At 36.9% G+C, this 13,482-nt stretch overlaps 1 protein-coding gene across 1 annotated transcript in view; it reads left to right on the forward strand.

Annotated features, from left to right (window-relative positions):
* Positions 1-1,774: 1,774 nt before the first annotated feature.
* NAALADL2 (N-acetylated alpha-linked acidic dipeptidase-like 2) overlaps positions 1,775-13,482 on the forward strand; it is a gene marked incomplete at its 3' end in the record, with an annotated part of 185,988 nt that continues 174,280 nt past the window's right edge. The window contains exon 1 of the mRNA XM_006764128.2: positions 1,775-2,254. Within this exon, the coding sequence (XP_006764191.1) occupies positions 2,212-2,254 (43 nt within the window). The remainder of the gene's footprint in view (positions 2,255-13,482) is intronic.

The raw sequence follows: 13,482 nt of genomic DNA on the forward strand, positions 1-13,482 counted from the left end.
TCTAGGCAGTTAAGGGTGGGGGACATAAATTTTCCTTGATCCTGCAGCTCAAGTTGCCTTAGCTCAAGACAATCTACATACCACAGAAGCACATCTTGGGATGACTCATTCTGGGCCCCACAAAACCTCAAACAAGAGTAGGATCAAGAAGATTCCTTGCATATGAATTAGGCAAAGGGCAAGTGATGAAGGAACCAGTTTTCCAGGCATTAAAGGCCAGAGAGATGGGGGGGCGGGAGGCAATGACACAAGGGAACTGGAGAGGAAAGCAGGGGGGAGGAAGAGAGAGAGAGAGAAGGTATTTATTAGTATTGAAACTGTTTCAGTATAGCTGAATGTCTGTTCAGCAACATAAACTTTTGAGGTTTCTGGTGTTTATATTTTTACATTTTTCTTTGGCTCAGATATAGAACTCTTCTACTTTCATAATGACTTCCTACATGCCATAATTCAGTTGTTAGATAATGGGAGCTTTATAGGTGTTACTTTATAGGTGCCCAGGGCAGATATGTAAATCCATTAGCAAGTTTGTCATAATGAGTGAGGATTGATATGTGTGTTTCTTCTCTTATGTGGAAGTCAAAATGTGTTTATTATAATGTTGTATTGGCAAACATTCAATTTCAGGCTACTTTTGGTGACCCGTGTAGCACGGTATATATGTTACATCATGCAATTGTACTAGGCAAAGGAGTATGCTAGTTTGAAATGAACCACAACTATCATTTTAAATCAGAGATTTGTGATACTAAAATGATTGAATGAACCTTAGATAATAAATGGCCAAGCTCCCTCATTGAACAGATGGGGAAACTGAGACACAGAGAGGTAATGAAAGGGAGAACTCTAAATGAACTCTGATAAGAATCTGCTAATGTCATGTTTGTTTTCATTTCTTATACTTTTGAGAAAACTTGTCTAGGTGTTTGCCCTTTTTATTGTTGACATAACTTATGAGGTCAGTCTTTCATTAATAAGTTAGCAAATGTGGTATGCAGATGTTTTCCAAATTGAAAATAAAAGAACTATTAAAAGAGGAGATATTTATGCCTTAGGAAAGCTAATATTTAAGGAATTCTAGAGGGAGAAAGTAGAGTTGTTTTATTTTTAATTTTAGATGTCTAATGAGAGATAGAGCTTAAATATATTGCCTAATTTTTTGTGGACTACTTTCTCTCTCACTTACAAATGAGTAAAGATAAATCTCCAATTTGTCCCTAATTTTTGCTAGAGATTATTATTTTTGAGGCACAATAGTTTGAGTCATGCTCACTATGTGCCTATGAAAAAAGCAATGCAGATATTGGTATCCACTTATAAATGAGGACTTGTGACACACCGAGTCATTTTGTTAAGTCTCTCCATTAATAAGTAATACAACTGATGTCAGGACATAGTGGACATCAGACACCAATGCTCTATTTCAGCCTTATTTCTACTGGCCAGAAAAGGGAGAAGGACAAGAGAAAGGAAACAAGAAAGATGGTGATAGAAGAATAGGAAGAAGAGAAGGAGGACGAAGAGGAGGAAAAAATGTTGCTTGTTTGCTTATTAGCTGCCATGGACAAAGTTTAGCAGTCATCCATTATTCTCTCAAGTTTTGTGATAATCCTCTGAAATAGATATTACCTGTATTTTATAGTTGAGGAAGTCCAGTCTCAAAGACGTTGCATTCCTCAACTAGCTGCACAACTAGTAGTGGCCTGTCTTTCTACCACCGCACAGCATTCATTCCCAGGCTCTACCTTAGCTCTCTGTATTTTTAAAAATGGACATTGCAAAATCCATGTTAAATTTTACTTGATTTCTGTAAGAGCAACAGAGCAGAAACTCTAAAAAACAAACGAAACTCTGGCTGTGCACCGCGGTGTGTTGGTAGCATCCACACACTTTCAGGAGGAAAATGAAAATCGGTTTCAGGACTAAAGTGAAAGTAAGGAATTAAAAGTTAATATTAAAACGGAAACAAAGCCACGTTTTGTGAAGCTCACATTATAATAGCAGCGCATTGGATCAAAGGATGTGATCTCACTTCAGAGTAAAACAGGTCCTGCAAGCCCAGGTAACTCAGGAAGCAGAATGGTAATTATTCACAGAAGAAAGCAGGTAGTGTACTGTTACACTACTACAGCAGAAAGTCAGAAGGTCAGGCGCTCGCAGGGTAACTGACACAACTTGGAACTGTCCGGCCCCTTTAAAAAGAGATAAAAAATGGGAGAGAATGAAGCAAGTTTACCTAACACATCCTTGCAAGGTAAGTGCCAAGAGCCGCGGGAATTTCTGCAGTCAGAAATTTAAGCAGTGTCCATTACAGCGTGTGTGTGTGTGTGTGTGTGTGTGTGTGTGTGTGTGTGTGTACTGGGCTAAGTTTCAATGTGTGTTTTGACAGTGGGGAGAATATGTGAGAATTGTTTCAGAAGAAGCTGGCTGTCTCTGTGTTGCGCAGCCACTTGACCGACACCGACAGACACATTCAGGGAGCACAGGGAGATGCATTTGCTTATTACTCCCCAGCGTAGTGCTGGAGCAATGGTGCTACCGACCTCTGTCTGGTTGGTTCATTATTCATGTTAGAGCGTTCCCAAGAGAGATGGAGCACGGATTTTGGCCTCTACCGGTACAATTTTTATTTGTAATCAAGTTTTTCCATCTCTGGGTTTTATCAGCGAAGTGCCCTTGTAATAATGGAACTATTTCTAAAAGGTGGGAACCAGGATCTCAGCAGAGAGCAAGTCAGCGGGGAGAGCCGTCTGTTTTACATGCCTTACTTAATCAGATACCTTTGTCCTTTGAAGGCACTGGCTCTGTTGACATTGGCCTGACACGGCTGCTATGGTTAGGCTTGTTGATAGAAACCAGTACAAGGTTCCTCACGTGTTTCACTTTTCTGAGTGAGGAAAATCTTTTCCTAAAAAAAAAAAAAAAAAAAAAAAAAAAAAAAAAAAAAAAAAAAATAGAAAGTGGGCCAAATGCTTATATGTTGCTATGATTTTTAGTAGTCTACTCTCTTATGATTTACCGCTTTACAAGTAACACTTTAATCACGATTTTTAAAAAATCTACTTATAATGCCATTTTTATTTTATTTTATTGTGTTCTTGTGGAGTTACCAAGGAAATCCCCAAGCCACTGAGATTTCCATAAAGTGCATGTAATTAAACATATAAAACTACATCTGTGAAATATAACACATGCAAGAACAGTAATGAGATGATCATAGACATGCCTGGTTATAAAAGTATAGAATCCAATTAATAGATTTAAATTATCTTCTTTATTCTCTTTAATAAATTCTCCACTTAACCGGCTTCAGAATCTCAGAAGCTTATTTTTAGTTCTGTGTGTTTCCTAAAAACGTTTGAAACACTGCATAAAATGCTATTAAGAAGCATTTTTTAATTTAATTTAAAGATTACAAAAAAAGGTCATTTAGTGCATTCCACTGAAGAAAAACTACAAGGTAAAAGGCTCCTTTAGCATAATCCTATGAGATATTTTATTTTTATGTGTTTTATGGAGAAAATATTATGCATATGATTCTTACTTGTATCTTACTAAATTGTGTCTGTAATATATTTCCTTGAAAAAGTATATGCTGTTCATATAATAATGACTTTGTGTGAAATATATACGACTGCTAGGCAGCCATCTGAACTGTGTGGGCGCATCACCTGTGTCTGCATTCAAGGGACCAAAATAAACTAAGGAAAACTGGGCCTCTCCTCTGTCCCCTTATCATCCCTTTTTGTGTCAGAATCATGGGTAATATTTATTTCTTATTTTAGAGTCTTAAAATGTGTATAGCTTTTCTGTTTTGTTTTGTTTTTTATTTTTCCCTGACACTTCTATGTATGTTAGATTTCTGGTACGTTTCTGGTACCATGTCCCACTGTAAAAGGGTGAATATATATATAATTTTTAGAATTAATAATCAGTATATATAAAAATGCACAAAGTTTGTAACAAAAGATATAGTAAATAATTTGAATGTCATGGTCTCAGTTAGAAAATGAGGTGCTTAGATCCATGAATCTTCTGTAGTTGGGAAATGCGTGTGAGATCAGTTCTTTCCCAGGGTATTTTCCTGTGTGCATTCTGTGAAAACTTTTCAATAGAGAATGTGTTCTCTTCTGATCTCATCTGAGTCAATGTATTCCTGGTAGATCTACAGAGAGCTCAGATATATCTTTTTGGGATATTGAAATGCTTCCATTCCAGTTGTATTTGTCTTAAGATTATTAAGTGAACCTATTAGTCAGGTGAGAGTTAATTAGAAACAAAAGTACTTGGGTTGTTGGTTTTAAATTATTTCTGGATGCATTTCAAATTATAAATTAAAGCACTATGGGGATTATTTGCAGCTTTATTCGTACATGTGAAGGTAAGAGGTTTTGATAAGTATGTTTTTTTATAAAAAAATATCAAGTTTTATCCTGGAATCTTCATGTATTAATGCTCTAAAATTCTGTTTTCTGTGCAATATCCTGTCCTGTAACTGAGCTGGAGTTTAAAAAGTATCCAAGTGAATAAAAAGGCATTTTGCAATGTTGTTTAATTTTGCCTTGGCTTGATAGCATTTACCAAAATACTCTGAAGTTTTCTGAAATAATATTAGTTATTATCAGCTCTACTTATGAATAAGTGTTCTCTAGTAGAAATGACTATATTCAAATACTGTTTTGTACAGTAAACAAGTGGATGTTTTAAGTGTTTTGGGTATAAGATAATAAATGACTTAGATTATTATTCAATGTCCATCAAATACTTTGAATAATGGTTTTCCAAGGCCATGCATTGTATGTAGATTTCTAGATTCATTGCACCATCTCTAGCCAGAAATTGTGGGGCTGGCCATAGACATTGTCAATGATTATTCATTTTAGGACTATTTTCCTATAGGTCTCTGTCCTATTTTTACACCCCGAAGCTGGTTGGTTGAGTGAGTCCTGGTTAGTGGAGCCCATAAACTATCAACATTTAATATTTCCAATAGTATTGGGAACCTATTCTTTTCTAAAAGAAAATGCAGGTTATCTTCAGCTTACTGTGAACACATCTCAGTTATCTTTTCAAACATGAAAAGCAATCTCACCCTTTCAGTCCCAATGAAATGTAACCCTGCAGACAATTATGTAAAGATTCCATACATGAAGGTTTACAATATTCTCAAGATTCACAAAATAGAATTATATAGAGTAGGATAGAATGCCAGAGTTTTCTTTCTAATTTTTAAGAAAATATAAATCATATATATATATATATAATGACCAAACATAGTAGGGGTAAATGCTTTTTGAGCATTGTCACTTGCTGAGAAAAGGAAGCATCATTTCCTTGCATAATATCTGCAAACTCACATGTACCATCAAGTGGCACTTGGTCCATCCCTGACAGTAGTGAAAGGCCGTGGCTGGGATGAGAGAGGGTGTCAATTTCCTTCTTGGCAAGCAACTCCCTGGAAAATTCCTTAGGCTAAGGTTTTTCCAGAGGTTACCCCCTTGACAAGGAAGGGCCACTTACCTTTTTTCTATATCTCTCAAAATTTGTATTAACTGGTAGGGAAGACTCTAGTCACAATTATTAGAAAAAGGATAGAATCTATCATTATCGAGCTGTGTTCCTCATCCTCTGAGTCCCTCCTACCTCAGGAACTTAGCCCCCAGAAGCTTTTTGCATTTTATTTCTTCCCTCTTCCTTGGTCAAAGCATGCCCATGGTCACCTGAGTCTTTATAAAGGATATAATATGCAAATTCATCCTTGGAATGATTTGAATAAAAGGTATCTCAGACTTCAATACTGGAACAACCTTGTGAGAGATCTCTTTGGGTAGTGTCTGCCCAGGGCTACTCAATACAGTCTTGTTACTTAGGCTGCCTACTATCAGCTGCGTGGATGTGTTTGAGCATCTTCTAATTATAGCCTTCCTTCCTACCTCAGTTTTCCTTAGTTCTCTAGATCCAGGCAACCACACAAGTCTACAAAAACTAGAACTCAGAGGAAAATATTACAGAAGAGTTGGCTACATCCCATGGGATTTCAAGGCCAGCTTTAGACAGCAATCAGCAGAGAAGAGAAAATCCAGCTAACACATCGAAGGAGAATTTGGTTGTCAGAATTAGGCGGGGAGGAGATCTGTAGATTGTTAAAATTTGCAAGTTAAGAGGGAGCTTAGAGGGCCTCCAGTCCAATATTTCTACTCTGTTTTTACGGTACCAAACAGAGATCCTATGAAGAAAAGTGTCCTTGATTTCTCAGAAGCAGTTGCCAGGTCTCCACCCTAGCTGTCCAGAGCCTATAATTTTATAGTGGAATTTGGCACATTATTATCAGGACTCATTTACTTTCCTTTTTCAAAAGGGGAATCAGGCTCATAAATGCTTTCCACATTGCCATCTTTTAGTTTCTATAGTGATGGCCTGGGAAGAGTTGTCCAGTATTCACTCGGACTATTGAAAGCTGGCCCATGCAGGTTTGGGCTTTCTCTTGACTCCATAAAAGTTTCATTGATCTTTAAGACATTTACTTAACTCGCACTGCAACCAGGAGAAGTCAGCTTGAAAGTCCGTAGGCACATGCACTGAGTGTTGCTCATGATACAACCATTTGGTAGAAGTGATACTCGTTTTGTTTGGCTAGGAGAAGGAAAAAAAGGCTAGACAGAAGGTGCCTTAGTGTCTGTGCTCCTAAGTTGCAGCCGGAGGGCAGCAGTACTGTACACCCAACCTGTTATACTGGTTTGGTGTGCATGCTTGCTTTCTGTGGTGGAAAAATATTTCTACATTCATTGTCCTAAACCATGCCTGTGAGTGCCTTGAAATCTTTCTAAAACTCCAAAGAGGACTAACCAGTTTGCGAGTCTCCCTCCCCAGCAATCACCCTTTAACAGCATTCTCAATTAAGAGACTTGCAAGGGTTCCTCTTTCCGGAGGAAGACTGTCACTGGCTCATAGTGATAGTTGGAACACGAAGAACTCAGACATTTTGGAATTGATATTTGCCTATTGAGGTAGCAGGGCATTTTGGAGTTGACGCTCTGCTGGAGAGATCTTATCTAAGGACAGAATCGAGCACATTTGGAGCACATAAGATGGCAGAGAATGTTAAGGCATGAAACCCAAGGTGAGTGTGACCTACACGGTAAAGGTGCAGGTGAGGAAAGCTTGGGGATTTCCCCAGGTGTAAGGCAGAATCCTTGGAGCAGGCAAATGAGAGTCAGAGATGAACTCTGACACGATATATAAGAAGTAGTTAATGAAAACAACATAACTGAGCTGAGGGGGTCTCTTTTTCTCGTCTTAATAGCAATAAGACTTTCACATTATTAGAAATAAAATAGCAAGCAATATATTTGAATGGAACGTGAGATACACGAGGTTAGAAACATGGTCCTCAGTTGAAACCTGCCGCTTAGGGAAAAGCCAGTTCTCAAACACTTTGAAATTTAGCATTTGTTCCTATGCTTCTAACTGATCTGAAAAGCACAGTTTAATCTCCCTTTGATTTAAGTGATATTTTATGGCACCGAAATTGTTTTAAAGGGACACGTTTTAAGTATCAATTAAAGTCACAATAAAATCTTCTTGAAGAAAAGGTGATGTATACCTACAGGATGACTTGATGATTTAAACATTATTATTAATAATGCAATTAATTTTTTCATATATTAAAAAGGCTGGATCTGTCTTTGAATCTGCTTTCTTTTTCTTAAAGAAAAGAAACAAAGAGAGCGGTAATAATTTGACGATTATACATGTATAAACACCATATAATTATTACATTGCATGCCTACTATCCAGATTTTGGAAAGAGTTTAAACAAATTTAGCTAGTGCAGTAAGACTATAAGCCAACCTTTGAATTGCAGGTTTTTTTGGGGGGGTAGGATTATTATCCAAGCATGTACTTAACTTATTACTGGAAGGTATTGCACTTGATACATGAAAGTGAAGGAAAAGTGAGCGACTGAAAAGATTGGAAAGAAAATGTGATTAGGATGAAAACACTTAAAAGGACATTGAGCTTCAGTTGATCCCTTGAGCTGCTAGTCTCTCTTCAGGAAAAGTGTATGTAAATAGTTTTATCTGACAGGGTTTTTTTTTGTAGCTCTGTTAATAGATGTTTAACCATCTCCACAGTTGAACACTTAGGAATGTGCATTTGTAAATGCTTTGATAATATATATTGAAATGCAATCCACCAGTCCTCTTTAAACCTCTAATCGTTGTATTGCAAGGTGTGTATTGTGTACTAAAAAAAAAAATGAGTGTGACTTAGAGAGTAGGTATAAAATCCTACCTACTAAAATAAAATCCCAAAGAGAAATATTTTAGGAAAGTCAACTACTGAATTTAATTAATTGATATGAACATGCAAAAGATGTGCACGTATGCCTGCTAAACATCAAAGTCAATTTGCTGTGTGGCTTCAGACAGTTTTCATTTTGAGGACTGATTAAATTCATGTAACCTTTTCATCTCTGTGATTCTTTTGTTTTCTCCAAAGTGAGTTCTCGTGAAACAGGGCACGAGAAAGAGAGAATTGAAGGGTCACCTTGCTTTATTTCCCTGTTTGTTTATGGACTTTTAATGCAATCACAAACAAGTCCCATCTTCCCTTAAACTCATAATAAATCTTGCAAAATTCTGCATCACATCCACATTTCTTGGTGACGCATTTCAGAGGTGGAGAAATGTACTCAGGTAAAAAAAGAGGGGAAGTTGCTTCCACTCTTGCCAATTCTTGGTTATGTATATTGTTGTATTGATCTTGGCCATTGTTATAAATACAAACCATTTATAAAGAAACCTAGAAATTTATAGAGAGTTTATAGAGAAACCTAGAAATTTATGGAGAGTTTCATAGAGCACATATGACGTAAACTGACTCTGGCAGATTTGGTAAACAGAATAAGTGACCAGAATGAAGAAAGTCTTTCCCGACAAAATTAACAGTAGAGAAAAGGTCTAGAAACTGAATTTAATTCATATAAACTGAAGGTTACATGAATTTAATCCAATTATTTACTTGCTTCATTCTCCTCTTTTATTGAAAAAAAAGATTTTCCAAGAATTCCTACTTTGAAATAGACTACACATTAGTAAGCATAAAAGAAAATAAAGTTAAAATAACATAGTAGTTAAAATTTGTATAAAAATATATGCCAGAACATTATAAACAGGTACCAAATGGATCACACATTTGCTTTCAAGCTTCATAGCAGCCAAAGGAGAGTAATAAATTGATTTTAAAATTGATGGTGTTCAAATGATATAAAAATACATCAGTTATTAAATAGATGCATAGATTTTTCCATTAGACATGGTGCTAGAAATCAGCATAATTTCTCTAGGTCTCAGGAAGCAGGCCTAACTAGAAGAGAGGGTTTTTATTAAGCAAAACTAGGAAATAAAGTTTGAAAGGTATAGAGGTAAGGAAAGTAGTAGTATTTAACTCATATCAGAATTTTGACATGGACAATTTTCTTTTGAACTCCATAAGTCACTGTACCATTTTACCAGACATTTATAAAAAAGAGCAAACAAAAAAAAACCTTTATATTGAAAAATGTTAAACATAATTTGAAAATAAAAGAAAGAAAAAATGAAGTAAGAGCCCTGGCCAAGGGTGGAAGATGTGTGTTGGGGGGGAACTCAGTTGCTTGGAGCATCATTCCGTACACTAGAAGGTGGCAGGTGTGATCCTGGTCTGGACCCATACAGGAGGAAACCAGCAGGTGTTTCTCACTCACATCGATGTTTCTGTCTCTCTCTTTCCCCCTTCCTCTCTCTCTCTCTAATAGCAACAACAAAAAGAATAATTAAGAAATATAGGTAATAAAAGACATAACTGAAATATTCACACTATTTCTATTTCAGAACATAAAATAGGTCATTTTTAAAATTAGGCAGCTATGCATATTTTATAATCATATGGAACTGCTCCATGCTCTTCTCTCCTCTGGAGTTCCTCCTGGATTTTATATCGCTGTCTTATGTTCATTTTGGTTACCGAAGGGTTCAGTACAGTCACTGTGGCAGATTGGCTAGGGAAGGGGAAGTAGGGAGGGTATGGACAAAGAGTAAGAATAGAGAAAATCACATTGGTTTTGATAATATCCACATTGCATTATAAACCTACTTTAGAGACTTCACAAACTTCAGGTGCAGTGAGGTAATGATGCTTCCCTAAGTTTTTAATGTGGAAAAGGTAAATAGGAGTTTAGGAGAAAAAAAAAAAAGAAAAATTTAATCAGAAACGAGTTATGTTTTTATTCTTGAGTTTGAGTTCTCATCAGTTTTAGGTTTATATTTTACATTCTTTTTAGTTTAGCATTGGATTTCTATGGATTTCTTTTAGGCATCATCTTTTTCTCTATATTAGAAAACTTTTAATATTACTTATATTTCCAGGCATTAGTAATTACTAAGTTGTATTCATCAAAACACTCTTATGTGACTGAATAATATAATTCACAGCGATGTTGGTATTTAGATAATAGAATCTTCTGGAAAAGTAGTCTTCACGTGAAATTTGCATTTACCTACACTGATTAGTTAGTAAATAACTTATCTTCATAATCACATAAGTAAACAGGAGAAATAACTAGTGCTAATTTAAGGGAGAAACTTACTGAGCTTATATGGATCTCACAACTCTCTTGGCTTTCTCTCTTCCTCGAACAAACACACCAACTGACCCCCTTCTAAGTCCTCTATGTACTGGTAGTTTCTGCTGAGCTTCCTATGGTTTTTCCTTTCTGTCATTCAGCCATCAGATCAAATATCATCTCAGTGAGACCTTCTCTAGTCTCTCAAACTAAGGCAGCCGGTCTCTATCTTAATGCCTGATTTTATTTCTTTTAATATCTCACCAAGTCATTTTTTGTATATCTGTTTACTGCTTATATCCCTACAGTAAAAATTTCTCTCTGAGATGAAAGACCATAGCCGACTTGTTTATTGCTGTATTTTCAGTGCCTAGAACCATAGGCACTGTATATTTTCAAGTATAATTGTAATATATTCAGAAAAAAAAACACATAAAATGCAATTTACATTTATTCCATCATGAAAATTAGCTGAGCATAAAGTGGCAGTCAATTAACCTGGTAAGTACAAAACAAAATAAAACAAGATGCCTTAACTAAAAAAAGTTTTAAAAAATTGGTAAATAGAAATGTCTTAGAATTGAAGGAGGCCTTTTTCTAGAAGAAGAACCACTGATGTGGCATACGGTGGGGGATTGGGAACAATGCATCACCATTCACAATTAGAGAATGTGTTCTTCCTCATTTTCCCAGTCCTGTGTTGCAATGGCTTTGGTTCTGGTTACCTAGGTGAGCTCTCAAGGAGTCTAAATATGTAATAATGATGCTGATGGTGGTGGTGGTGATAAGGGGAAACATTTATTAAGTGTATACCAGGTCCCAGGAACTGTTCTAAGTGTTCAATATGTATTACTTAATTTAATATTCACAACCACCTAAGAGGAATAAATGCTCAAGAAATATAAATACAAATAATTATATGACTACATCTTCCTTATAGGAAGAAAGCTGTCCTTCTCTTCCACTTGAAATTTATCCTCCTCCTCATTCATTATCTTTATCACATAGTGATGGAGACTGAGCTTATTTGTAAAAAAAAAAAAAAAAAAGAAAAGAAAAGAAAAGAAAGAAAGAAAAATAAATTTGAGAGATACTTGACATTAAATTTGTGTTTGTTTGTATTATTGGGGCAGGGGAAAGGGATTATGAAAACTAGGTTTCTGGCTCATGTGACTGAGAGAATAGTATTTTTAACTGATTTAAGAAATGTGGGATGGGCAACAGTTTCTGGATGAGAAATATAGTGGGACTGCTTTAAACAAGATTATTTTAAACTATAAGTGTTTATATTTATATATAACGATGTCTAAGACTTACATTGCAAAAATGACACTAGAACTTGGGAGAAAGAGCGAGAATGAAATGAAAACATTGGATATTATTAAAAGTTACGGCAAAGTCTAGAAAACACTAACATCTAAAGTCTGAACAGAAATGAAAGAAACTGAGATTGGGTCACGTGGGAGAGAGAGGATGCAGATGACAGAGTTTGTGGGGAAATGCATGCTGAGGATTCCTAACTGACAGAATAATGCAGTAACTAGGACTTGGTGATTCAAACTGGGAATGCAGGCTAAACCTGAGAAAGAAACAATTTGAGAATCATCAAGAATGAGTGAAAGGAGAAGACAAAATTATAAAATCAAACATTAGGAAGCCCAAAGTCATAGAAGTTCCATCAGTGTGCATGGGCAATGACCACAGTCAGGGAGTGGAAGAAAGAAGAGTGAACAAAGGAGGTAGTTATCACACAGCAGTACCACGAGGTCTGCATCATTTCCTGTTTTCACAAATGAAGAAATGGTGTCAGTGAGGAAGAGAATGAAGATGCTAAAATAAAAGGAGAGTCTGATGAAGATGAGGACTTGGGTCATAAGAGTGATTTTCAAGAACATGAGGCCAACTCCTTTTCTACAAGGAAGAATAAGCAGAGTGAGTACAATGACAGATTCACTAAGTTCCAGGAAAGAGGGGGTGACAGGGTACAAGCCAAATATACTGCGTCTTTGCACTAAAGGGTGATTTCATCCAGCCAAGAGTTAGGGTGGGGCTGTGTGTGGGGTGTTGAATCCAGGAAAGATAAATGAAAGGATTGGCTAGAAGCAGCCTCAGTGAAGTTAGGAGATAGTGTCAGTAAATGTGAGAAAACGAATAGGAAAAAAAATAGTAGGCTGATTATTAAGGCAGCTTTCATAGATACATAAGTAAGTTTGTATGTGAGTATGTATGAGTCTGTGGGTCTGTGTGTGTGTGTGTCCGTGTGTGTGTGTGTGTGTGTGTGTGTGTGTGTGTGTGTGTGTGGTTGGCTTGTCTGCAGATTTAGTTAGAGATTGTTATTCTGGAATATTTAGGCTTTACCATGTAGTGCCATACAATAAGCCTATTCCAACTAGTTATCTTCAGAACTTATGCCACTGGACTATAGCCAAATTCTTCCATGTATTAAAAAACAATGAAATACACAGGCTTCTTCATGCCACTAAGCTTGTATCCCTCCTCATCTATGATATATATGGCTAAGTGTCCATCCTTCCCTCTGACCAGTAGCTATGATGCAGCACACTGACCACCAGGGGGCAGCCACTCAACGCAGGAGCTGCCATGAGCCCACTGGCCATTTAAAAATAAACATCACCAGGGACCTGGCGCCAACAAACCAACACTCAAGTTCCCCCAAGTAGGACACAGGCCCTCCCACCACCCCGGAGTGACACCCCACTAAATCGCAGCCAACGCTGCCAAGACCCCATGGCACAAAATGCAGCCCACACCCCAGCCCAGCCTGTAAAGGGTCGCTGTGGGCACCCAGTAATGACATCACATCGCCTGGCTTCCTCTCCCTAGCGACTAGCCTCCTTGGAGTTTCTTCAGCCCAG

The sequence above is a fragment of the Myotis davidii genome, unplaced genomic scaffold, assembly GCF_000327345.1.
Source record: "Myotis davidii unplaced genomic scaffold, ASM32734v1 scaffold115, whole genome shotgun sequence".
NCBI lineage: Eukaryota > Metazoa > Chordata > Mammalia > Chiroptera > Vespertilionidae > Myotis > Myotis davidii.